Below are 25,151 nucleotides of genomic sequence, written 5' to 3' on the forward strand. Positions count from 1 at the left end.
GAGAAAAAGCTTGGTGGGGTACACCTATGACGGCGATGACATGACAACACTATTCGCCAATTCTTCGGAGGAAACAAGGAGGGGTTAACCATGCACGTTTGGACCTTGGCGGCTTCCGTTTTGGTTGTGGAGCTGGTTTTTTTTCTTGCGCATCCGTGATTGAATTGCGCCATGAAAGACAGCTAGTCTCGGGTAATCGGCACAAATCTTAGCGTTGCGTCTGGTACACAACACGTGAACCTGCTGATCGCGTGCCTACCTGATATTTGGTTACAAAAAAAGCTCAGCTGGTATTTTACATGTCCAACCGTTGGTTAATTGCTTTTGTTTGGCATACTCAGTCGCGAGGGCTAAATTGGCGTGGTTCAGTAATTAACGGTTTTTAGTAGAATGACAGGGACAGGACAGGGGTGTCAGTGGCTCTGGATTAGGCGGTAAGCTGTCATTGTACAGCTATGACATCATCAAAGATATACCTGAAAGTTGAGACGAATTCATCTCGAGTTGTTAGCCAGTCCAGCAGGGCAGGCACGCACCTGACAAAAGCCATCACTGCAATTGTCGGTAGCAAAGGGCTCAGACTAAAATGGCATCAAATGAGTCTTGTCAAGCCTCGGCTTATAGCCTAATTACAGTAAGATTAAAATACCTAGCTGCCTACCATGTAGGTACCTACCTACGTGCCTACACCTACCTACGATTTAGTGTGTGCGGCTGCGATGCGGGAAAAGCAGAGTAACTTAAAAAAGAATCGCGGATGTCAAACCGGCATGCATCTCGAATCTCGAGAAAAACCAACAACCAATGGTCGCTAGCAAACCCGCCCCCGTCAATCAAGTCCTGTCGCTTAACAAAAGCTCACTCGGACCTTTAAACAAACTTTTTAAACAACATCCCTAATCATTGCAAGGCTAACGCGCCAAATCATCACACGCACAGGGAATTCGGGTCTAACATGAATTCCCGTAAGCCCCTACAAATATTGCCCAATGAAAGGGTCCTTAGATAACTGTCACTTGGTGCGATGTATCATTTGGGGTGCTGTCATTCAGAGAAAAACAGGAGGGAAAAAACAAGGAGACGATGCGTTGTCTTGAATTAACCCATCAACAGGTCTGCCTAAATGCCTGCAATAAAAACCTCGAACAAGATACCCAAACTCCCAAGCCCAAGCCTGATTGATATTCCATGGTTGCCAGGAAAAAAAGGAGAAGTTACCGCCCAGCGATAAGTAACAATACCTAGAGCGTCTTCTTAGCTGGCGCACAGGAGGTTGATACCCTCGGCGAACAAGCCTCCAACGACGGGGATGGTGTACGTAGCCAGCTTGCCAGCGATCTTGCCAACGTTACCGCAGCCACCGCCCTGGCTGTTTTGTGTGGAGGCGAACTCGAAGATGAGGTCGTCGGGCTGGAGGGCGTCGTCGATGTAAGCGGTGACGCGCATCATCGACGGCACGCGGTGGCCCCAGTCGTGCTTCAAGCACTGCGTGGTGCCGGGGCTGGCCACGGCGTTGCGGCAGGGGCCGTCGCAGGTCTGGCCCGAGGATGCCGCCCGACCGCACGCCGCCTCGGGCACGTGGGCGACCGAGTCCTGCCACGTGCTACCTTTGCACTCGCTGTAGACCTCGTAGCCCGCGTCGTCCGAGACCTGCTTGAGCGCCTCGAAGATGCCGGCCACGAGGCCTTCGCGCATATCGTTTTTGTCGAGGCCAGGGGTGCGGCCCCAGGCTCCCGTCATCTTGACCTGTACTGTCACGTCGGCCCCTTCTTCGATGGACTTGCATGTCCGTGTGATGGCCTGGTGGGTGCGGTCCGTCAGGATGGAGCGCTCATTGCCCGGCTCGGCGTAGATGGTGTTGCGAGTCACATTCATGAGGTCCAGGGTGCCGACGTCGACCATCGTGTCGCTGTAGCGGACCTCGAGCTGGATTGCGGCGGTGGCAACGGCGACGAGGCCGGCCAAGACTGCACTTGTGGAGGTCTTCATTGTTGTATTAGGGTGGTGGTGGTGGTAGTTATAAGGGTTGCAAGGTTCGTATTATTTGGAGTTGATGTGATGAGGTGTGGTTTTCTTGCCAAATCAGTGAGAATACAACAGTCAATCAAGAAATGAATGAACTTATGGCAGCTTGTGCCGAAAGAAAGTAAGAACCTTGGGATGATAGGGACTGAATGCAATAGAGCTTGCCGCTGAGGAAAAGGGGTGAGTATTCCTTCCCCTACATTGAAGCGGGACGGTTCTATATACATGGCGGGTTATGGCTCTCGCTCCATGGCTCTCGCTACACCCCTCTCGCTACATCCCTCTCGCTAAACAAGAGATCTCACGGCGTGGCATCGCCTAGTATCGAGCGACCCGACCCATTCCTGTTCAACCTAGCATGTATTTTCCCAAAATTGCACGGCCCAACATCTGGTAGTATCTCCTGCAAAATTAACATTATCCACCCCAACACCCTATTTGACCATACACTGCGTAGTTCAGGAGTGCATGTGCTGTGGTACAACGCGTGGCAGTTTGGCTTGGCGCGATGTTGACGGGATGTTGACTCGCGGTTATTCATGCGCTTGTGTTTCTCGGGTAAATCGGCGTTCGCCCCAACTGGGCCGTGCATCCATGGATGGAGTTGAGACAAATACAACCCAGAGTCCATTGTAACGAGGCGAGAGGATGGTATTCTTCTCAACATCTCCATACTGTGAAAGAGTCAGTTGTCGGCTGCACGGCTATCTCATCGAGAAGATCGTCGCGCCTATTGCCTGACCAGGTTAAGATGTGACATTTTAAACTCTTCACTCATTGAGCACCTGCCCTTGTGTCTCCACGAGGTTAATCGATGCACTCGTCCTCGTATACAACATTTCAAAGTAATTTTGTGGTCTGCCGGCCCAAGTTCGTTCTACATGCTTACCTAGATATATGCATACCTAAGGTGCCTGGCTACCAGTAGGTATGCATCTGCCTCAGATACATATCTTACATTGGTAATTAAATGCCCAGATCGTGTTTTTATGGTTGAATATATGTGAGATATCCTGCAACTAAGGCTTTTTACATGTCTCTCTCTCTTCTAATCCTATTTCTTTTTACCATTATGCTACTCGTGGGGATGCAAAGACTACTGGTTGGATGTCTGTGCAGCAAGGTCCCTGGGTGAGCCTGATTGGCGGATGAGCCTCCGTCCACTAAAGGTCCAGGTCCGATTTCAGGTCAGCGGGCCGAGAAAGGATTGTGGTGTGCAACCCATGTCATCCATGTTCAAGGGTCTCCTTTTCGTCTGAGGTTGGAGGGAATTGTGGGCCTGCAGATCCGACCTTTGTCCTCTGTCAGGGAGCACCATCTAACAGAATCCCGGCTTGCAATTAGATGACGGCAGCCCTACGGCTCTGATGTGACTTACGATCCATCAAGCCGGATAATTTTTCTTTAGGTTATACTTTTGTCTGAGTCAGTGGTAGATCATTTTGAGGACGTCAATTGGCGCATAAAAATGTTTAATGAAGCAATCTTACAATCACGAGGCGTATACGACGGGCGAAATCTGTTTACTACAAAGACATTTCACCGGCCTTATTACTTTGAACTAGCTTCAACGGTTTTGCGTGGAACCCCCCAGGAAAGTGGCAGTCTGCACCAATTCTCCAGATGGGACAGCGACCCGCTTGGGGCAAAAAGGGGTCTAGGGGGCCAAGAGGTGACTTGCAACACTACCGAGAGAAGGCTTGTACTTGAGTAGGGTACACGCGAGGGAAATTTTAGCCTTCGCGTGTAGTCGTTGTCAGAGCGACAGATTGGTGAAAATGGGAACAATGAAAATTAAGGGAAAATGAAAACCCGTCAGTCAGCCTTTCGAATTCCCGATCGCCAGCAATACATACATACGTAGGTAGGTATTTACAATGATATCTAGCCGTCATAAGCCAATCAGGCCTAGTACGTGGTAGGAACGCAGGATAGCACATCATACGATCCTCGAAGCCGATACACCTTCAGGGAGGCTCAAAAAGTAATATTGTAGTGGCACCGAAGTGATACAAATATAGACGAGGGTTGATGCAAAGAGTCGCAGAAGCAGGAGACATGCATTCTCGATCACCAGTAGACAGGCCTGCTTTACTGTTGGTGTGCTCTCCCCAGTAATCTAACATCTCCGCTCCGGTGAACCGATTCCGGTGGTCATACGCTTACCCCCACTGCGCCAATTGGTTCCAAACTTGCCAAGTCGCTACCGTTGGTTACTTCAGACATACGGTAGCCCCCCCCTGGGGATTCCAGAAATAGAGTCTATTGGCGAAGTACTGTATTCACCGATGAGTGCTGCGATGCTTGGGCATCTTATGCAAAAAAGAACAATCCATAAAGCCGGGTCTAGTTCAGACCTAACATTGATTAATGCCCATTCGTGCGCGGTCAAGCATGAAATTTTACGCGCATTAGGCCTATTGGCCAAAGGCAGCCATCCGAAGTTGTGCCCTATAGGCATCAGTCCCGATATGTGCAATATCCTCCCATTTATCCATCCAAATTTGTACACTATCGGCAGTGTCTTGCATACCAAGACTGCCTAAAATTTCCACTGCACGGCTGCCATGACTAGTTGCGTCTGGAGGCCTCTTCAGATCTCTCGCAGACCCAGCAAGAATAAAGTGAATGAATGCTTGCGAGACAGATAACCCCGAGCCAGATGAAGTGGCATGTCGCTCGAGATTGGCAAGCAAAGTTTGGAGCAGTCGATAAATGGTAGGCGCAGACCGCGCATATGCCATCTCCCAACGGACAAGCATAGAGCAGCGCTCCAAGGGAATCCCCGCTGACATGTTCCCACGAAGCTCTTCTGCTAATGTGGACGTCCTGGGCGCAGCTTTATACCACTCCAGGCTCAGCATTTCATGCACCAGGCGCTCAGTGCTGTGAAAATGGCCATCCGCCACATCCTCAGGGCTCAGGACGCGCAAGTAGCGGATATACCAATATAGCATCACTGGCGATCTGGGACCCAGAATACGATCCCATGTGGCCAAATGACACTGGAAAGCCCTGGCGGCCGTTTGTCTGAGAGCAAGCATGGAGTCCGGGTCTTTCCCCCTGGATATCTCTGCAAACTTGGTGAGGACATGACGCATAGGATGTGTCCCAGGAGTCACCAGCACAGCAGACATGTCCGCAGCATGCTGTAGGATCAGCGCGACCACTTCCGGCGCGACTTCTGCCAAGAAGAGAACCGCTTCAAAGAGACAGAGGAGGGCTTCCAACGGTGCTTGCTGGAGGAGGTCCTTTATTTGATCACATGCATGCTGCATGTATTCCCCCGCCTGGTTGGGATCATTTTCCGTCATGAATAGGCGAATCATCATAACAGAGTCCGTAAATGCGATTCCGAGAGGGGTTGGCTGGGCGACCTTGGCGTAGTCATCCCTGTCGGCTATTTCTGAGGCGCATGCTCGGGTATCCCATATCACTTCCTCAGCGACCTGGAAGACCGGCGAGGATGATGGTTGTTGTGGAATTGGAGAAAGGGACAATCCTAGTGACATGGGAGGCGCGGGTAATGTTGGTTCCCTATAGTATGGCAAGGGTGATGGTGTGCGAATCGTGATGGACAGGGCGTCTTCCCTTGAAGGTGTTCCGGGATTCTCCATGATGCTGCCACCGGCTTCGAAATTGTCTTCGATAAAATCATCCACTGAAACCTTCCTGCGCTGCAGATACTTTTGGATGCGCTCAAAGTCGACTGGACGGCCATTGATCTCGATATGACTATCTTTGCCCTCGGCCTCCCTCCTCTTCTTCTCCAACAAAACACGCTGTACATCCGATTCGCGGTTATATTTGATCAATCCCCACTGACTGAGTCGGTGCTTGTACATTCGCGAGCTAAACTCTCATTAGCTACGAGTACCGTTGACATGTCTATAACGCCGATTTCCCCTTTTCCCCCGACGATTGGAAAGAGTTGAGATGCATTTGTTTGGCTGGCTCATGATGCTGGCCAGCACTTGTCCCTGAAAATAGGAAGTATAGAAGAGGGTGAGGGTCGTGAGGGAAAAAGTGGACCTACTTGGCGACAAAATCATGCTCCCGCGTCATAAACTCAACAATATCATTGAGTTTTCTGCCCTCGTCAATATACAAGCGTTTGATGGTGGCCCGATGTTGCTCCCAGTTTTGTCGACGAAGCTCCCGCTTCTTTGAGCGTTGGTTGGCGGATTCGTGGCATTTGCGGAGGTCCTGGTCGGATGATGACCCCGCGCCGGGGTCTAGAAAACCACCCTCCTGGGGGCTGGAACCCATTCCGTCGGTTGGAGAGTGCAAAATAAGCTCGGGAGTAAAGTTGGCGGATTTGAGGGATTTGTCTGACAAATAACAATCCGAGACCTGGAATCGGCAACTGAGAGGCAAAGCCATCTGAGACATGGCACATGAATGGTGGGTGATGGCCTAGGAAGCACTTGGGAATTCCAACAGTCATATAAGAACTGCGCAGGTTGATGTTGTAGACACGACTGCCTCAGGTAAATATATGAGTGGTCGCCAAGTTGATTCTGTCTTGGGAGGCACAAGAACCGTGACAGTGCGTGCTTTCGGCTCGGCAAGGAGAAATAAACGAGGGCCAATTGCGGCCCAATAGGTTATTGAGGTTCACAGCCACGGTCGTGAGATTTGGTTGTCCGCATCGAGTTGAAAGACTGGCAATGGCGTGAGGAAGTTTCCGCAAGCTTGATCTCAATATACAAAGGAAGACATGTCATGGGGAGATGGGGGCGGCACAGCTTGAAGCGACCGCAATCGTCTGCACCGAGCACCACATCTAGCACCACCCCGAGTCCCACCTTTGGAATTCATCGTTGCAAAATAGAAGCTTGGCGGCGGGTACAGTAAAAGGTAAGGCTGATGAGGGAGCGTTGACAGATCGAACATGTTCCCATACCGTAGCCAGAGTGGATGACAAAAGTACAATTTTCGAATGCCAAGTAATGGTCAACATTGGGCCCGAAGGGGGAGCTCGGGTGATTGACGCTCTTATTGGACGTTTTAAAGCGGGACTGGCCTCACGTGACTGGGTACCTGGGAAAGCTTTGCGATTTTCCGCGGCATGGTATAGGAAGGCGCGACAGGACTGGGCAATCACTTCCATTCTAACCGAGAACGAGAAGGCGCCCCAGCATGTATGTCTAGCTGGTCTTTGTTTGCCCACACAAAAGTCGTTCGGTCCAACCAAGCAGCAAACTAGGTAGGTAGGTACCTACCTACCTAACCTTAGGTAACCTTACATACGAAGTACTGTACATCCAGCAATCCAGCACCCTGCTTCGTCTCAGTTCCCCGGAACCGTTCTACTTCAAGCGACGGATAAATCCACTTTGGAAGAATACTGCGCCACACACACCAAAGCGTCACGACCTTTTCGCGACATTTCTGCGAATAGCCTCACTGGTTTATTCTGCTGCCTAGCGCACCCAAATTCTGCATGTTTTCGACACGCGTACATGCAAGCAAAAGGTTCGAGGCCCTGGGAAGTCAGTGCCATTTGACATAATTCCCCACTTCGGGATTTGCCCTTTCTTCATGGATCGACGTAAGGTTGCGGGAAATCCCTTCATAAGAAGATAACCTACCTTCTCGAAAAAGTCTTTCTCAAGGCAGCAGCAATAAATCCAATCCCTCTAGACATGACGCGTACTCTGCCCTGGAAGCGCAACGCGTCTTCCATCTCTGCAGTGAAGTCTGCCGTCACGCCTCCATCCAGACATTCGCCGGCCGTCGACCCACATGTCAGCGGCAGCCCGACGTCACATCCGCCAAGGCCCGTGACAGGAGATGAGGAGGCGCAGTCTACGTATCCGCCGTATCGGGTTTCTGCAATCAAAAGTTAGTAAGGCGCTTTGCAAGGCTTTTTCACTTTCTCCCCCTTGTTTTTCCTGTCAATGGGGGTATCAAAGATGCACGGCAATTTACTGTTTCTAACAAAAAGCCAGAGCGCTCCCCATCATCGTCACCGCCGCCTGCTCCACCAGAAGAAAGGTGAGCACACAGACTCTTCTATAGTGAAATGAAAACAAACCCTGGGACGTGTTGCCAAGATTCAATCTGATCTCCCACTGACCTAGGCTTGCGTTGCAGCTTTATGATCAATGGTCTCGATGGCGACGACATATGGCGCATGGTGGAGGATGAGTTCCTTTCCGTGGCGGGCGCTTTCACTGCGCACCTTCACAGGGCCGAATACAAAAGGCTCAAGCGTCTAGCAGAGTCCCAAAACGCCACAACTATCAGCACGATCTCGAGGCCAGTGGTATGCGACAGAACTGATACAGTCAAACGACGACAGGACCGTCAAGAGCTCGAGCGACGTCAATGTGGGGCCATCAAGCGCATGCGAGGGTCTAGTGATGAAAAGAAAGCCAATGAAAGCGATGAAGATGACGGACCAAGCCCTTGGGCCGGTACCGCTTTGCAGGGTCTCATGGATAGCCCCAGAAAGAAGGCCCCTCGGCTGATCAGTGACGTTATGAAGAAGAGCACTATTACCAAGCCTCCAATGTTTCAAAACGCACAGAAAACAACAGCAAGCCAATCAGGGAGCTTGTATCGCCATACGAGGCCAAGCTCATTGGAACCCCACCGCACCAAGGGTTCTTCTCCAAGGGTCCAGCGAGGCGCAGTCAATGATAATGACCAGACAACCCAGAGCGAGGACGATAGCGATGATGACTTGGATGCAGCCCCTGCGCGTCTCGCCCATGACCGCAAACACAGACGCTCGCCTGCAGATGCAGAAAGCCGCCGGTCCAACACATCCCACACCACCTCACTGGGAGCTAGTGGCAGCGCAAACACTCACCGGAACGCAACCAATAGAGAACTCCTAGGCACACATGCTTCTTCCCTACCAAGCCCGCGCGTAGAGCAGAACGATTCGGACTCGTCGGATGGGATTTTTGTACGAGCCAAGAAGCGAAGGGAGCGCCTTCGCGGACAGCAACGGAGTGAACAAGCACAGGGCAGTCCATCGCAGGGACGAGAACCAGAAAAGAGCAGGGATTCAGCACTAGACATTGTACCTTCTTTCATCTAAGAAAAGGACGATATTGGAGAGGCTTAGACACCTGCATTGATAATAACACAGCAGCAGCCTATTGCATACCATAACGCAAGAGGCCTCTGGGCACTCGGCATGCAGGTTTGGGCATGTGTTGCAAGCCTTATTAGCAACTATACAGTGGTTTTCTCCATCTATAATTGCTTCACAGCAGGTTTTCCATGGGTCGCAGCTATGGCATCCTGGACCAGTACGCTGCAGTTTCGTTCTTGTGTCGACACTGCCACATCAAGTGCCGGATTCGACTTGAAAAAGTTGACCGGCTTGAGCCCAACGATCATCTTTTCGCACGGCATGACCGGCCAGTCCTCAACTCGCGGGTTATGGGTCGATCCAAAGGTGTGCCAGACGACGATATCCCGATCCCTAACGCCCCTGTCATCCTCAGCCCGCTTATCGATCCACGACGAAATGCCCTCGCCTCCTGTCGATTGCATCGTCCATCGCCCAGCAGGGAAGAGTTCGTCGTCCGAGTGCCGCGTCACCCAAACGGCGTGAGATGCGTACTCGGAGCGCCGCGCATGGAACGAGATCGGATCGGCAAGGAGCATCTGGCTGTAGCACGGGATGAGCTTGAATCCGACTCCGATGCCCGTGACGGGGTTTTTGACATTTTCGTTGACCATCTTGAAAGTTCTGTTTTTGGTAAAGTCCAGATCCAGCCCGCATTCCTCCTCCACGACCTGCGACTCTGTTTGGAAGCCCACTCCATAGGGATTCTTGTCTCCCAAGGGCATCGGTCGCGTCTCCTCCACCACTAACGAGTTGGAGTGGCCGTCGATGGCGGGGTCGATTCGCAGGCAGAAGAGGTGCTGGTGGAAAGGTGCAAGCACACCTGGGGCTACCACTGTGCCGTACTGGGGAGGGTCCGGCTCATCGATATCGATGGGCGCTGTCGATACGATCCCCGTAGCCCGGACCTCGTAAAAGATGCTCCCGTCTTGGTGGAAGTTCCATAAGAAGATGTACTCGTAATTGCTCACCGTGATGATGGTTTGCAGAACCAAAACCCTCGAGCGTGTGACGACGGCGTTGCCGGTCCGGTAATTTGTGTGCTTCCACAGGATCCCGTCGTCAACCTCGTGGCAACAAATAACATTGGGCATCAGCAACGGATCCCCTGACGCGGTGGACAGCCATCCATCAAAGTACTTTATATGGCCCAGGCAGTCGCACCCCAGCTTTAGGTTGTTGGCATTGATACCGGCGCCGTCATTGCCGAGGTCGAATGCGGCCTTGCGGGGATAGGGTCGACGGGGATCTGCGTACGGAACAAACATTTCGGAGAGCGAAAGCCGGTAGAATAGGCTGCGGTTGTCATATCTTACGTCGTGCAGGACCATTCCCTCGCGGTAGTTGAAGCTGATGCGCATGGAAAACTTCTCCCAGCTAATATGATTCTCATGAACTTTGAATGAGGGCCCTTCTGGTTGGTTGACAAGATAGGGTTTGGTCGATGTCCGGTGACCTCTGTCCACTAGATCCGGGTGGTATTCGCTATTTTTGTGAATCTTGCGGCGGTCGAATGGCTTCTTGTGTTCAGTGGTCAGCTTCTCATCAGCGCCAGAGGGAAGGCGGTAGATTCTGGTGACCTCAAGATTGCCAGACACCTCGGCACAAAGGTCTAGTGGATAGGCGTAGTAGTTGGCATCGTCGTGATCGGAAAGACGCATGTAAAACCACGCCCGGCCAGTAGTTTACGTTAGCTATTGCTGTTGCTGCTAGACTTGTTTTCTCATTCTTTTTGGGGCTAGCTATACTATACCATCGCCAGTCTTTCGCTCATATCATTTTCTCCATCTGTGCCATAGCTCCAAGGTTCCACAATGACAACCGCTCCTTCTGGAAGGTTGAGTTGTTTGATCTCATCTTGGACTCTAGGGTCCTCCATGGTTGCTTCGGCAACATTCTGCATGAATACTGTATCGCTGAACGAATGTCGCCCAACAAGCTCCTCGTCCTTGACAATCTCCTCTACACTGAGATTAACGATTATATCATGCAACATGTTCTGAACAAAGGCCTGCACCCTTGCAAGCCTGTCGGGACGCGTCACTGGGGCCTCAGTCTCTAGAAAAGCAACCATCTCATCTTTTGGAGGCCCTTGCAAGGTAATAGCCCGGAAAGCGAGCTGTGAATTAACATGGGCTTTGCGGACGATGTTCGCTGCCTGGGTTTTAAAAAGTCAGTAAGAACTATGATATGTGATATGGAAGTTATCGGCACCAACATGAATGATCTCTTGCGGACCAAGGGGATCGAAGGGATGAGGGCTCATTGGCATTGTGAGTAGCTAAAACAGGACGACAGCTAGATATTTGTCCCCGAAACAGCAGATAAGGATGGCAGAAGTTGTATTGCGTTGCTCACACCAAAGCCGCAGGAGCAAAATATGTGTATCATTAGATTGAAGCAGGAATAGAACCTGACCGGAGTTTGATTTCCTCATAGCGGCAATCCGGCTCCGGGTCTCGGCATGTGGCCGGAGCAACCCGATTTGATGCGGGGTATGCGATAAGTTGTTGGGGTACTGGGCTGTATCTTAGTCAACACTAAACAGATATGGTGCAAGCTTAAAAGGGGAGGAGAAAGTGATAAGATGAGGTCAATGCAAACATTCATCCTTTCCACCTACCTTACCTACCTAGGGGTACCTCCCTACCTAACTGCCTAATTGCCTACCCCTACACCTGCCTGCCTACCTGTATTCCTGTTACATTTTGCGTGTTTTCTTAGTACTGAAGGTAGTATTAAAAAGTATATTTGTATGGTTCTATATTTTAATAGCGTCCTCAAAGTGAGTGGTGTGCTAAAGCGCGTTTCCCCCCTGTTTGTTGCACGTCTGCAAGTATATAAGGAGACGTGGAGCTCATGACCCCAACCATACATCAAGCACCAACGGACCAATCGAGCAGCGCAACAGACCACTGAGGCAGCTTGAACGTAAACCCATCCTGCCCAGCCGTGACGTTTCTCGTCTCGGTCACAACAACATCAGCCTCACCCAGCACATTCTCATTTAGCGGGTCCGAAGAGGTGAGCACGGTGAGCTTGGCGCTGCTGCCCTCGACGGCGCCGGGGAAGACGACGTCAAAGTCGACCTCCTCGTCGTCGCCGGTAACATTATACACGGCAGCCTTCCACAAAAACTTGTCGGCGTCGGCGTTCTTCCCGGCGACCCAAAAGGCCGGGTTGTACTCGGCGCTGTTGTCGACGGGCAGGACCTCGGTGAAGCGCGCGTTGCTGAAGAGCTTGATGACGTGGTAGCTCGTCGACAGCGTGGTGGCAGACGTGTTGGCGTTGAAGCTGATCAGGTTCGGGCTCCACTGGTACTGGTCGACGTGCTGCAGCAGCGGCGCAAAGGCGCTGCCGTAGATCTTGTCCGGGTGGCGCTCGTTGCCGATCCAAAAGACGGCCTCGGCAACCGACGCGATCCACCACGGCCGTGCGAGATGATCTTTCCATAACACCTCGTTGCCGTTGGCGCGCGCGACGCCGTACTCGCCTACCAGGACCTTGTGGTTGCGCGAGGTGCCTTCGTCGTCCCAGAGGGTGAAGTTGCGCACGGCACCGCTAGGGTCAGGGGTTAGTACAAAGTCAGAAGTTGAAGGTCGTGATTAGGGCGAAATTCAAGGACTCGGGGTTTGCCTGGATATAGAAGCAGTAGTTCAAAAGACACTTACTTTGGGTTTCCATAGTCATGATAGTCCAGAACAACGTCATCAGGGATCGGATCGGCTATCTCCACAGTCGAGGCAAGTAGAGTCATTGCCGGATATGCCTTGCGCAAGGCATCATAGAACATGCGGAAGCGATATTTGTTGTACGAGTCCATACCGGCAGAGAATTGGTCCTCGTTGCCGATGCCGACAAAGCTGATTTTCCAAGGTTCAGGGTAGCCCAGCGCCGCCCGTTTGGCCCCGTACTCGGTGCTGGCATCCCCAGTGAGAAACTCGATCTGGTTGAGCGCGTCCTGGATAAAAATCTCGAGCTCCTCCTCGGGGGTCACAATGCCCTTGAGGTACAGGCCGGCCCAGACAATAAGGATTGGCTCGAGCTTCATGTCATCACACCACTGGAAACGGTGTGTTAGTCACTGGGGTCTGTTTTCGCCTTGTATGGGATATACAAAGGGGACAAGATATAATGACATCGACTTACCAGCATATACTCAATGAGACCAAGACCATCGGTGTTAAAGTAAGTCCAAGCACCAGTTCTACCTGGCCGATTCTCTAAATCACCCAGGGTCTCGTTCCAGCGCCACCTGGAACCCTCCCAATGACCTTGTAGGTTGTTGCCTCCAGGGAACCTGAGGAAGCTCGGGTTAAGATCCTCAATGGCCTTCATGAGATCCTTGCGCATTCCATTCTTGCGGTCCTTGTAGGTTGGAGGGAACAGGCTGATCAGGTTGAAGTAGAGCGTCTGGCCAGGCTTCTCGGGCACAAACGTCAGAGCAAACCTGCACTTGTGGCCGTGGGCTGCATCAGGCGTGATGGTGAACTCGTGCTTGGTCCACTCGCCATCGACAGATCTCGACTGGATCTTGGTGCTAGCATAGACGGGGTTGACGTTTGCCGCGTCGCGGAAGGCCGCTGTAAAGTTTCCTTTGTAGTCACCCATGACCCAGAAGCTACCCGTGTACGTCTGGGGCAGGACGTCAATTCCCCAGTAGCCTGGGTTCGAGATGCCCACCTCCTCGTCGAGGCCGTCGACGGTGGCGCGGACTGAGACCGAGTAGGGCAGCGATGGCGACACGGGCTTGGGGGTGTCCTTGGTCAGCTGGATGCCGGCCACAGAACCCTGCTTCTCCCATGGGCTTAGGGTAGCGGGAGTGAACTGGTCTCCCTGAAATGCTCGATTTTGGATCAGTTCGGCGTAGATGCTTTTTTAAAAACATTGAGAAACGTTAGATTTATCGAAGCATTGCTGCATTGATTGGTTGCATTCAACTTTACTCACCCACCATCGCCACTGTGGTTGATATCCTCAAACATTAAGCCATAGGCCAGTGGAGAAGCCTTCTTGCCATTGTCCGGTGAGACCTTGATAGTGACGGCGGCGGCAGAAGCCACGAGGCCGACCAGGTGGGAAACTCGCATCTTGGAAACACTACAGCGGACTGGGTGCTTCTGCTGCTGCCGGCTAGACATCACAAGGAGAGAGGAGACGGACGCAGCATCGTAAATCCGACGAGGGCCAAACATGTAACCTATATACCTCGACCCGGTATACCTTGGCCAGTCCTCGGCGCACCAGGTATTTCTCCCCACACACGATGCATCTTTTCCCGCAACAACAAAAAAAAAAGAAAACTTTTTTTTTGTGACCGCGATTTTCACAAGAAACCCCCGTCGACGTCGCATTCTTCTCCGCATCTTCCAGTGCCGACCAGACCCGGCTTTTGCTGTAATCGGCAGCTTCCCCGTATCTGCTACGCCATCGAACAGACTTCCCCCGCACCGAGTCGCGCGAGCCCCATCGCCTTTGATGAGCCGCTCCAATTGCGGCCCTGGCTGCGGAGCTCGTTTTTCGGGGGTTGGCAATTAATTCATGTCACTTTCTTGCAACGTCTCATTCGTTTGGATCACGATACCAAAGTAACAAAACAATGGGGAAGAGGGGAAACGACTGTGCGATTTTTTTTTTCTTTTTTCGTGGATGTCGTTGTCATGCACCGGGGCAGACGGCTTGTCAATTTGTTGACATGAACTGACCTGACCTGCGACGAACGTTGCATGGCTCCCCTCAATATGTACGTCTACACTCACCACGTGCTTGCTAGATAAGGTTGTATCAAAAGCCGAAAGGTTAAAAGTTTAATGGTACAAAAGCACGCTTAATTATTCCAAATTCGATATAGTCTGTGAAGGAATGGATCGCAACAGGAAAATAGGCGTTTAAACAAATAGCTTTAGCATATATGTGGGCAAGTACCTCGGTAGGCGGTTTGGTAGATATGACGACATAAAGTGGTCGGTATGCAACGGATGCTACTTGTTTGCAGCGATTTAATTGCACCCGGGGGGGATTACAGTGTATATCGGAAAAGTATACATGGAACGTTCATGCAATGGGGGAAAAAAAAAAGATCAACAGCTTTTCCCATAAGCGCGCTTTTTTCTAGACAATATACCACTCACCCACTAAAGACTACCCGATATTAAACTCACTGGCACCTGCACCAACCATCTTCATCATCTTCTTCATCCTCCTGACCCTCTCAGCCTCGTCATCATCCTGCTTGTCCAGACCATCACCGTCGTCACCCTTGGCGCTCTTCTTCCCACTGCTGTTCGCAGCCGACGGCTTGACCGTCCGCCTCTGTACACCAGCTCCGATACCACCGGGCGCCTCTCTCAGTCCAAACGCCTTTGCCATGTGTCCCAGGTGGAGTTGCATCATGTCAAAGTAGACGCGCTCGTCTCGCACGTGCGTGGCGTAGGCTCGGATGTGGCTCCGGAAGGCCTGGCGGCCAGAGGCAAGGAGTGTACCTGTTGCGCCGTCGCTACTCTTGGGCGCGGGTTTTCCGAGTTTGGTCGGTGGGCCCTTCTTGGAATTGGAGCCTTTTCCATTGTTTGAGGCCTGAGAAGAGGCATCCGATGCAAGCAGCCTCTGCTCAAGGTGAAGTTGGAGTGCTTCGGCCCGAGAGGTCCAAGTTTGCTTCCTGGAGTCGAGCTGTTTTTGCTGCTCACTATCTTGTCCGTCCTCATTGGTGGTTGTAACGGGAGGCAGGTCAATGTTCGAAGAGAACCCTGCTTGTAACACCGAATCGTAGAGTTGCGGTGTCAAAGCTGTCGAGGCATTTTTCTGCAGCAAACCAACGTAGCCCTCCTCACACCCAGGTTGCAGAAACAAGACTGCCTTTCCAGGGCGGCCTGCACGGGCCGTCCTACCTATTCGATGTACATGGTCGGCAACAGCAAATGCCGGGTCATACTCGATTACGAGATCGACGGCGGGCACATCCAAACCTCGAGAGGATATGTCTGTTGTGATCAGTATAGAGGGGTCTTTAGACTTGGAAAAGGAGTCGAGGGTGGCGGTTCGGACAGGCTGAGCTAGTGAGCCGTGGAGCTTGTGGAGGGTGATGGTGGTGTTTGCGGGAGAGGTGATATAGCAGGCTCTGCCTACCGTCGACTCTGTGTGATTCGTTACTGGCTTGCTCGGCTTGGTCTCTTTGGGCGGTGAATCAGGCGTCTCGCCTGCATCTTTGGGGGCTTTCTTGGGTGTTGGTGGCGCGGCGGCTTCTTTGGGCTCCTTGACCGGTGATCGCAATAGATCAAAGTGAAAGTCTACTGAATCGGCGCATGATATGAAGATAATAGCCTTCATGACAGATCCTCTTCGTGCAAAAGATGACTTGAGTAGCGCAATCAGCGTAACAAGGCGGAGCTTGGCAGGCACAACCAGGTACGACTGCTTCAGCTGCGAAGGCGCAGCAAAGACAGCCTCACTCGCTTCATCGCCCTCCTTTGCCGCCTCGGCGCCGTCGACTTTGATGAGCTCCGTTTTGTCGGCTTCTAGACTGTACTCGCCCAACCTCCTGACCTGTGCATGGTCGAGAGTGGCTGAACACAGCACCGTGACTCTCCTGGTAGGTAGTGCCGGCTCTAGCTGGATACCGTCTGGGTTGACCTTCTTCAGCGGCGCTTCGCGCATCTTGGAGACGATCTCTTTGAGGTCATCCATGAATCCCATCTCCATCATGCGGTCGCCTTCATCCAGAATCAACCAACGCGCCAAGCTGACGTCCAGAACCTTGGTATTATCCAAATGATCTTTCAGACGACCAGGCGTCGCGATCAAAATGTTGATACCCTTTCGTATCCGTGCCTTCTCCGAATGCTTGCTCTCGCCACCAATCACAGTCGTGCTGACTATCCAAGGAGCGCACCGCAGCAGCTTCTCCAGCACCGTCGCAATCTGCTTGCAAAGCTCTCGCGTGGGCGCCAGGACGATAGCAAACAGACCCGAGTTGCGGTGTATCTTCTTCTTTGCGTCCTTGGAGATGGTCCCATCCTCGTTTTGGTTGAGCGCCAGGATTCGGTTGACGATTGGGAGCAGGTAGGCCAGCGTTTTTCCGGAACCCGTCTGGGCCTGGAGGAAGGCGTCCTCGTCCGTGGTGATCAGGTGTGGCACGGCCCTGTGTTGGATCGCGGTTGGAGCCTTGAGCTCGAGCTTGGCAGAGAGGTGCTGCGCGATACGACGCGAGAGACCTAGCGCGGCAAACGTCGCCGCCTCGTCGGACAGCGGGGCATTGGAGGGCAGTGTTGGCTCGGCCGGCTCTTCGGCCGGGGCGGTCTCGGGCTCGTCAAAGTTCGTCACCGGGGTAGGATTCGACGTGAAGAGGCGGGATGAGACATGTTGCGACCTTGGACCCTGGGTTTGGGGTCGGAATCGACGTTGTATTTCTGGGGCGGCGCCTTCGCTGAGCCTCTGCCGTTTGGCAGGAGCAGGGCCGACGTCGTCGGCGACGGCGTCGTTGGACTGGGAGCCGGTGAGACCCCGCTTCACGCTCCTCTGCAGTCGGTTTCGTTCCCGCCAGCGACCACCCGTGAATTTGATCTGAGGTTTGATTGGTCCTTCCCCAACCTCAAAGTTGATGAGCAAACCGTCGTCGTCCATGTCGCTAACTTGTTGATTTTGCGATCGGGAAAGGATTCTGCCGTTGCTCCAGACCATGCGAAACCTGCCCTTGGGGTTGGGCGGACAAAATTTCCAGAAACTTTCAGGGCTTATCTTATCGCACATTCACTCAATCACTTGACCCCACAGCTGAGTTGCCCCACAACCACATTCCCTCTCTCTCGTTTTTCGCATGTTTGTAGCAGTGAACGAATGTTAGCTGCATCGAGGTATACCGTAATTACCTCCTAACACTTAGGTATGCGAGTGGCGATGGGACGAGAGTTGCAATTGTGAGAAGACTCTTTAGTAAGATAGTCCCAGTCAAGTGTTGATTGAACCCAGATCATTTTTGCCATAGATTATTTTATTGGCTTGAATATTTTAAGTATGATACACAGAGCGACCCAAGTACCAGGCGAAACTGTGCTATTTCTGCAGCAGACACAGCCGTGTTCTTCTCCGTTTAATCTCCTTTCCCATTCCTGATCTCCCTGGAGAACACCACCGTATGCTGCCGATTCCGATATGAAATAAAATGTCCGTGCCATGCCTGTTTTCCCCCTATTCTCCCTTGAAGTCGCTCCTTTTCTTTTTTATTCTCGAAAATATCGTTCTTTTCTTTTGCTGTGTATATGCGTGAGAGGAGATTGGTCTATGACGGTTGTTGTTTAAGGCTCAAGCCTATTGGGCGGGCCAATAAAAGGGAAACGAAAAAGTAAAGGAAAAAGGGAATCAAGTGAAAAGTGAAAAGTGAAAAGTGAAAAGTGAAAAGTGAAAAGTGAAAAGTGAAAAGTGAAAAGTGAAAAGTGAAAACAAAAGCAAAAACGCTGGCAGCAACTTGAAACAAAACACAAATGTGGTCCAAGTTGCACCGGGATTCCCCCAACGCCACACTTCCGCCCTCCATTTTTAGAAATTTCAAAAATCAGGACAAAGGAAATAAGATATGACGATAATACGTCCAAAATAAAATGTCTGGTATGTTGCAAAAGGAACCTAGAGCCCCACCGGTGGACGCGGTACGAAATGAAAAACGAGACAAAGACATATGAGAAAGATTTGATATTCGCACGGAACATCTCAAAAAGCAAATTGTTTAACTCAATTCCAGCCTCCCAAAAATTAATCCGCAGCCACCGAGGGGTATCAAAACAAACGCAAGAGAGTTATCGCACGAGACAATTCAATGTGTATGAAAGGAAATGGTCAACGAAAATGAAACCCAGATACTTTTATGGCATAGTGACAGCCTCCTCGGCTTCACCAGTGCTGCCGCCACCACCACCACCACCTAGCAGCTCAAGAACCTTGTTCACAACGGCGCTGGGATAGCCACGTCCCAACATCTCAGAAACAACTCCCTTGGCTCCCTCACGCATCTCAACGGCGAGATATGCTCGCGTCATGGCTTCGTATGTGCTTGGCTCACGGCGCTCCCGCCCTACTGACTCGTAAACCTCCTCAGCCATTGCAATGTTGTTTACGGCTGCCCACCCATGGATAAGGGTGTTGGCGATGTAAGGAGTCATCTCAACCCTGCGCCGGCGCATCTCGGCCAGGTGGGGCTGGGTGGCAGCAACGTCATGGTTGGCCACCATGGCTTCGAAGAGAGCCTGGAAGAGGCAAGCCGACGCGGGGATGGCAGCGTCGGCCATAACCGTCTCAAAGATGCTTTGAGCGCCTGCAAGGTCGTGGAGAACACAACCACGAGCATGAATCAGAGATGCATAGTGAACTGCCTCAGGCTTTTGACCGGACGCACGAATGGCCTCAAGCACAGCCTCGGCAGCCTCCATGTCAACAGGCTCGAGGGTAGCGTGCGTGTCGACCAGTAGCTTGTAGGTGTGCGCAGTAGGCCTGATCCCTTTGGCCAGCATGCGATCGTAATAGGCCAGAACCTTGGTCTTGTCACGCTTGGTGGTCAAGAAGAACTGCATCATGCTGTTGTAGGGTGCTGGGCGTGCCTTGTAGTTAGGCATCGCCTCCATCTCGTCAAACAGCTCCTCGGCAAACTTCTCGTCCGAGACACGGCATAGCGCATTCACTATCGTACCATACGTCACACTCGTCGGGCGAATTCCAAGAGCACGCATCTCCGCAAAGTAGAAAAGACAGTCATCAATGCGACGTGCCTTGCCGAGCTTACCAATCAGCGCATTATACAAGAAAGATGACGGCTCAACGCCCTCGATCTTGGAGCGTTGGAAGATCTTGACGGCTTCTGTGGCTTCATCGAACGTCTTTGTGGACTCCTTCAGCGTTGTGATGTACAGTCCAAAGGTGTTGGCGGAAGGTGCGGCGCCAATCTCAAGGAGTTGGCGATGGAACTGCTCTGCAAGATTCCTGTAGCCTAGAGTTAGGCAAGCGCCGACCATGGCATCCAAGATGGATGACCAACCGTAGCGTACCGTGGCGTACTGCGGCTGCAGGGGCACATCGGTGTGCGCCATGGCTAAAATGTCGTTGCACAGATCCATCTTGCCCTCCCTCGCTGCTGACGAGATGAGCTTTGCGTATGTGATGTACCGCGGGTGGCGGCCAGCGCGGCGCATGTTGCGGAAACGGTTAAGGGCGTCATTGAGCTTGGGGCCCTTGCGGCCGTGTGAGCCCTCCAGATCATCAGCAATCAACGAGGATCCCTTGAAATCGGTGTTGTGCGCATAAGGGTCGAAGGTGTCCTCGAAGCTAGAGACGGTTGCAGTGGAAGGGTATGGTGATGCGGAGAGGACAGTCTGTGGCGGGTATGAGACGACAGAGGCAGATTCCCGGGGATCCAGAATGCCACGGTCAGCCATGAACTTGGCAACAAATTCGGCTCCCTCCTCAACCTCATCCAGAATTGCTGGCCTAGTGTCGGCGAGGGCGCGTATCCTGTCGAACATCATCTCTGACTGCATCAAACCCTCGGCCACTTCGCCGGAACCAATCATGGCAACAGCGTACATGGCAGTGGGCTCGATAAAGTTTGGCGTTACTGTAACACCGGGGCTGGAAAGTACACTCCAGTACCTCGAGGCAGCCGCAACATCGCCGAGACGCACGCTTAGAGCCAGTAGCGCCATGGCCGAGGATGTATGCATGGTAGGCTCCGAGAGTTGAGCAAAAGCAGCAGCGGCAATGTGGTGATCACCATCATCGGCGGATATGCTGGCAACCTCGCTCATGGTCTGGTCTCTTGTCTCGTCCTCGACTGCTTGAGCCCACATGAAAGCCTCCTGGTAGATACCCCTGTGTAGCAAGCCCTTGACGAAACCAGCACTAATGATGGCATCCTTGATATCAACAGCCTTGGCATCATACTCCTGTATTATCTTCTTGTAAAAGCTCATGGCACCGTCGAGCTTGTCTGAGATAACATATGCGTTGATCACTGCAGCATAGACTTGCGAGTCAAGACGGTCCATAAGAGTCTGCTGGCCGTTGTCGTTGGCAATAGCAAGTGTCTTGTACTCCGTGTAGCATTCCACGGCGCTAACCAGATCTCCTGCATTAGCAAATGCGGTGATCATGGCCGGGAAGGTAGCCGCGAAAGGTGTAGCCTGGCTGAACTCCATATGCTCAAACAGCTGAACCATATCGGACAACCGACCGGCCTTTGCGCATGCCGAAATAAGCTGATGGTAGGTCTCAGAAGAGTACATGGCCTTGTTAGCCATGACAGAGTTGTCGAAAAGCTTAATGGCAAGGTCAAGGCGGTCATCTTCGCACAGTATCGCATGCTCAAACTCATGGGAGGCAAGCATGAATTTGCCCGGCTCGTCCATGCCACCAAAGCGAGCCCTCTTCTCCTCGAGGCACGACTTTTCAGCCGCAACCTCTAGAGACCGAGCTGCTAATAAACCAACCAAAATGTTGAATGTGTCGCTATCAGGAGAGACCCGTCTCCTCAGCATGTCGGCATAGACATCCAAAGCCTTTGAGACGACCTCTATTTTCTCTGAAGGGAGCTGGATGGCGGCCATGAGCAGCGCATTGTAGGCGGTCGGGGTTGGCCTGATGCTCGTAACTACCATGGCCTCGAAGACAGCTGGGATCTCGGCATAGCGACCTGCCTCGGCGAGCTTTGTGAGGTGCTCGGCATAGGCAAGGGATTGCGGGTCAACCGGGGGTGTTGCTGTCCTGGCAATGCTGGCTGGTGTTCTTGTCCTTGAGATGGGTGTGTATGGGCGCGAGTGGGCATCATTCAGAGCTGGGGAGCCGGACCGTAATGAGCCCTCCTCCTCCAGCGCCTCCAGCTGTCTCCTGTGCTCAATTTCCAACTCAAGAGCAGCGTCAATATGCGCCAGCACTGCCTCCTCCTCTGGCGTTATTGATCGAGTGACGACATCTTCCGATGCATCCTCAGCCGTGGCAGCCTTTGGTTCCCCGCCCAGCAATATGGATGCCGGCGATGGCTTCCACTCGATGCGCTTGGGGAACTCATACTGGACCCATTCCTCATCTACTTCCTCGCCATGCTCCTTAGCAGCCTCGTTCTTCTGCAAATTCTCATAGTATGCATCTAAGCCACCATGACCTCCCGCTGCCGTATCATATCTATGATCTTTTGAGAGACCACCGACGGCGGATGTGTTTGCTGAAGGGTGAAAGGCGTTTTGGAGTGCGATCGTAGATGAGAGCCGTCCAATGCGGGTTGTGGTGCTGTTGCGCCGCGCAAAGGACGGGCGGTTCTGAGGATTTAGAACATTGTGGTGAGTGGCGGCGACGACCGATTGGGCGTAGCCGTTGGTGAAAGACTTGGAGAATCCTTGGCGGATGAAGGTCTGGTAGATGGAGGAGTAAATAGAGGGCATTTAGAAAGGGCCAATTAAGGAAAGAAGCTGCGGTTGGGAAACATTGTTAGCCTTTTGCATTTTTCAACTCTCAAGTTTGAGCCTGAGGAGGCGACTCGGTGTCTGGTGTGAAGCATAAAAACAGATCCGGCGCATATATTGAGATCGGATGTCAAAAGGTATAGAACCATAACATATCACAGATAGACCTGATATATGTCATGCTCTGTTGCGCTAGATTCGAACAAATCTGACCACCCGTGACGTCGAGACACGCCACTATTCCCAACTTGTGGGAGATTCCAAGACTTTTTTTTCTGTAGCGGGCGCGGAAATTGGGGGGAGTAAGGCAGATTGGTCATAAACTTACGGTGTCAAGAAAATAAAAGTCGCTGTTGCAGGTTCATTTGACAGCACCTGAGCCGTCAAACAAACGCGCCAATTGTAAATTATTGTTGATGGGTGTACCAAAAGAATGGAAAGGGTAGGATTGGAGGGAGAGAAGTGAAAGGATTTGCCTTTGGTGATATGGGCATGAGCGTGAGTCCCGAGAGCGTGGGCTGGCATTCCCTTCGCACACACGACCCCCTTGAAAGCTGGATGGAGCTTTCTTCTCGATTTGGTGCATATGGGAAAAATCGGGAACGCCAGTGTTGGAAAGCTGCATGGGGCATGGGTGGGGTCGGGACTGAAAATAGTGGATGTGTGACTAACTTCCTCACCCTAGCCCCATACCACTTTGATTTCTTCTCCAAATGAGGCCTCGGCGCAAAAACAAATATCGGATTGCAATTAAGTCGACGAGAAGGCATCTGACTCGACGCGACAAGTTTTTGGTGGTGGCGATGGTGGAGGCGAAAGTGTTTGGATCTTTTACTTTCTCTACTGCGCAGCCTTCTTTCCTCATGACCTTGCCCCTATATTTCGTAAAAATTTCTTCTGTTGAAGACACGCAAATAAGACAGTTTCTGCTACCGTACTCTGAATCTCAGCCCAAACTTGCCTTCTAGGAGGCAGTAAGAGTTTGTCTCCGATGATGACGACCTCGATTGGGTGTCCAACGTCCCATCGACCAATCAAAATTAGCGAATGGGCTGGAGTCGACGGGACTGCCGGCTCCTTCGGAAGCACCTCCGTAGCTGCCAACTTTATGCACGCTAACCGTAAAAGACCCAGCCAGTGGGAGATGTAACATGCTAGGGAGACAAAAACAGAGCCAGCAACAAGGGAGAAAAGCGCCAGCAAAGCGAGATGGCTGCCTCCTAGGCCCGTACCTGTGGTTCCATCCGCTGTTCCATGTCTCCGGTAAGTGCACGCGTCGCTTGTTGGAAAATTCGACGTGGTTCTGTCTCGAGGAAAGGGGCAGGGGACGGGGAAAAGAGACCGACAAGGATGCCGACCATTCAATTTGTTCTAGAAATTAGGGAGGAAGGCGTATCCGGCACCCTGGTCTTTTTTTCATTGACCCTTCTTTTTTTTCACAGAACCCTGAATATTGCTATTGCAAACTCGCGGGATTCGGGCGATTCGAACGACGCCAAACAGTCGTTAGGTCTACAGTAGTTAGTTCTAATGGATCCTGCAAAGCCAATGCACAATCGTTGAAAACTCCATAAAAGAAAGGCACAGAAGTTTGGCAGGGCATGGCAGACTTGCGATCGGCACCTGTGGTGGGGCACGGACTGAAAGCATCAGCTTGTCACGAGTTCCTGTCGGCGAAAAAGAACCGCGTCAGCTGCCTCAGGAACTTCGGATCGCGTTTGTTTGGCACAGCCCGCCTAGAAACATTCGGCGCTTGAATTGACCCGGCTTATTCGGACTCGGCCTCGCATATAAAGACTTCACCCGCTTAATCCCGATTTAAGATCGATATCACCGTTTGATCACGGCCGGAAGCCGGCGTAGGGCATATTCTTTCACATTCGAAAGGATTTGAGGGATATTCTTGTTTTAATGTGCACCCCGAGTCGTGCCTCATGCAGGTCGACATCATGGTGATGGGGAAACTTGGCAACCTTTTTTTTTTTTCCTCACTTGACCTTTTCGATCGCGTCTGTCTGCGCGCCTAATTATCCGGGCTCCCCAGGTATTCGAAAATAGTAAGGAGGAGCTTTCAAGTACCAGTTCGTCTGTGACACGCTCCGTCTAATGTTGAATAATTACCTACTCATCACCAAGTGGTCGAAGTATCCAATACCATCCTTGAACTGCCGAGGCACTGATTAAGTTGGAGACAAGGAAAGAAATTAAATGAGGGCGCAACAAAGCGAGTTAGTTTTTTTTTTTCCCTTTCGTGTTTTTCATAAATTTTTTTTTTTTTTTTTCGAAACCCCGTTTATCCTTTCACTTCGTTTGCCAAGTGGGACTCAACACCTTGACGGCCAGCAATATCTATCATAGTACACCCACAAAAACATCCTGGGCAATAACTTTTTTAGAAAAAAAGAGTTCATACGGAGGAGTTTGGCGAAAGTCCAATTTAACCAATGGGAGCGTCAACGTTTTAATGTTGAAACGAACGAAGATCCACGAGGATTGACACGGGAGTTCCTGGCGATCTGGCCATTGAGTGGCAACGTCACTAAAACTTGCGATCATCAATGAATCATTCCATTCCAGACAGGCCGATTGATGTGAACTTGCCT

General features: G+C 51.8%; 8 protein-coding genes across 8 annotated transcripts; 1 reads left to right on the plus strand and 7 right to left on the minus strand.

Moving 5' to 3' along the window:
• Positions 1–1,254: 1,254 nt before the first annotated feature.
• Positions 1,255–1,989, minus strand: PgNI_02186 (uncharacterized protein; the record flags this gene model as incomplete). The annotated part of the gene is made up of 1 exon (XM_031122253.1): positions 1,255–1,989. The coding sequence occupies one exon, from the start codon at positions 1,987–1,989 to the stop codon at positions 1,255–1,257; it is 735 nt and encodes a 244-aa protein (XP_030986033.1).
• Positions 1,990–3,980: 1,991 nt separating this feature from the next.
• On the minus strand, positions 3,981–6,919 carry PgNI_02187 (uncharacterized protein). Its single transcript, XM_031122254.1, has 2 exons — positions 6,062–6,919; positions 3,981–5,877 (listed from the first exon to the last, which is right to left on the minus strand). The coding sequence occupies exons 1-2, from the start codon at positions 6,415–6,417 to the stop codon at positions 4,443–4,445; spliced, it is 1,791 nt and encodes a 596-aa protein (XP_030986034.1). The 5' UTR covers positions 6,418–6,919; the 3' UTR covers positions 3,981–4,442.
• A 754-nt stretch (positions 6,920–7,673) lies between these two features.
• PgNI_02188 (uncharacterized protein) lies at positions 7,674–10,877 on the plus strand (the record flags this gene model as incomplete). The annotated part of the gene is made up of 3 exons (XM_031122255.1): positions 7,674–7,872; positions 7,980–8,025; positions 8,125–10,877. The coding sequence occupies 3 exons, from the start codon at positions 7,674–7,676 to the stop codon at positions 9,077–9,079; spliced, it is 1,200 nt and encodes a 399-aa protein (XP_030986039.1). The 3' UTR covers positions 9,080–10,877.
• Positions 9,238–10,776, minus strand: PgNI_02189 (uncharacterized protein; the record flags this gene model as incomplete). Its single annotated transcript, XM_031122256.1, has 1 exon — positions 9,238–10,776. One exon carries the CDS (start codon positions 10,774–10,776, stop codon positions 9,238–9,240), a length of 1,539 nt encoding a protein of 512 aa, XP_030986040.1.
• Positions 10,863–11,387, minus strand: PgNI_02190 (uncharacterized protein; the record flags this gene model as incomplete). The annotated part of the gene is made up of 2 exons (XM_031122257.1): positions 10,863–11,273; positions 11,334–11,387. 2 exons carry the CDS (start codon positions 11,385–11,387, stop codon positions 10,863–10,865), a joined length of 465 nt encoding a protein of 154 aa, XP_030987391.1.
• A 604-nt stretch (positions 11,388–11,991) lies between these two features.
• PgNI_02191 (uncharacterized protein) lies at positions 11,992–14,256 on the minus strand (the record flags this gene model as incomplete). The annotated part of the gene is made up of 4 exons (XM_031122258.1): positions 11,992–12,676; positions 12,787–13,178; positions 13,265–13,988; positions 14,066–14,256. 4 exons carry the CDS (start codon positions 14,254–14,256, stop codon positions 11,992–11,994), a joined length of 1,992 nt encoding a protein of 663 aa, XP_030987390.1.
• Positions 14,257–15,256: 1,000 nt separating this feature from the next.
• Positions 15,257–17,731, minus strand: PgNI_02192 (uncharacterized protein; the record flags this gene model as incomplete). The annotated part of the gene is made up of 1 exon (XM_031122259.1): positions 15,257–17,731. The coding sequence occupies one exon, from the start codon at positions 17,729–17,731 to the stop codon at positions 15,257–15,259; it is 2,475 nt and encodes an 824-aa protein (XP_030987389.1).
• Positions 17,732–18,966: 1,235 nt separating this feature from the next.
• Positions 18,967–22,527, minus strand: PgNI_02193 (uncharacterized protein; the record flags this gene model as incomplete). Its single annotated transcript, XM_031122260.1, has 1 exon — positions 18,967–22,527. One exon carries the CDS (start codon positions 22,525–22,527, stop codon positions 18,967–18,969), a length of 3,561 nt encoding a protein of 1,186 aa, XP_030987388.1.
• Positions 22,528–25,151: the final 2,624 nt, after the last annotated feature.

This window comes from Pyricularia grisea, assembly GCF_004355905.1.
Source record: "Pyricularia grisea strain NI907 chromosome Unknown Pyricularia_grisea_NI907_Scaffold_1, whole genome shotgun sequence".
In the NCBI taxonomy this organism is placed as follows: domain Eukaryota; kingdom Fungi; phylum Ascomycota; class Sordariomycetes; order Magnaporthales; family Pyriculariaceae; genus Pyricularia; species Pyricularia grisea.

What these genes read in the sequence shown, in the direction of transcription:
- PgNI_02187 (XM_031122254.1), bottom strand. Translation starts at nt 6,417, where the DNA reads ATGTCTCAGATGGCTTTGCCTCTCAGTTGCCGATTCCAGGTCTCGGAT. An exon ending in GAGCATGATTTTGTCGCCAA is followed by an intron (nt 5,878 to 6,061) that starts GTAGGTCCACTT and finishes ATGAGAGTTTAG; the next exon opens with CTCGCGAATGTACAAGCACC.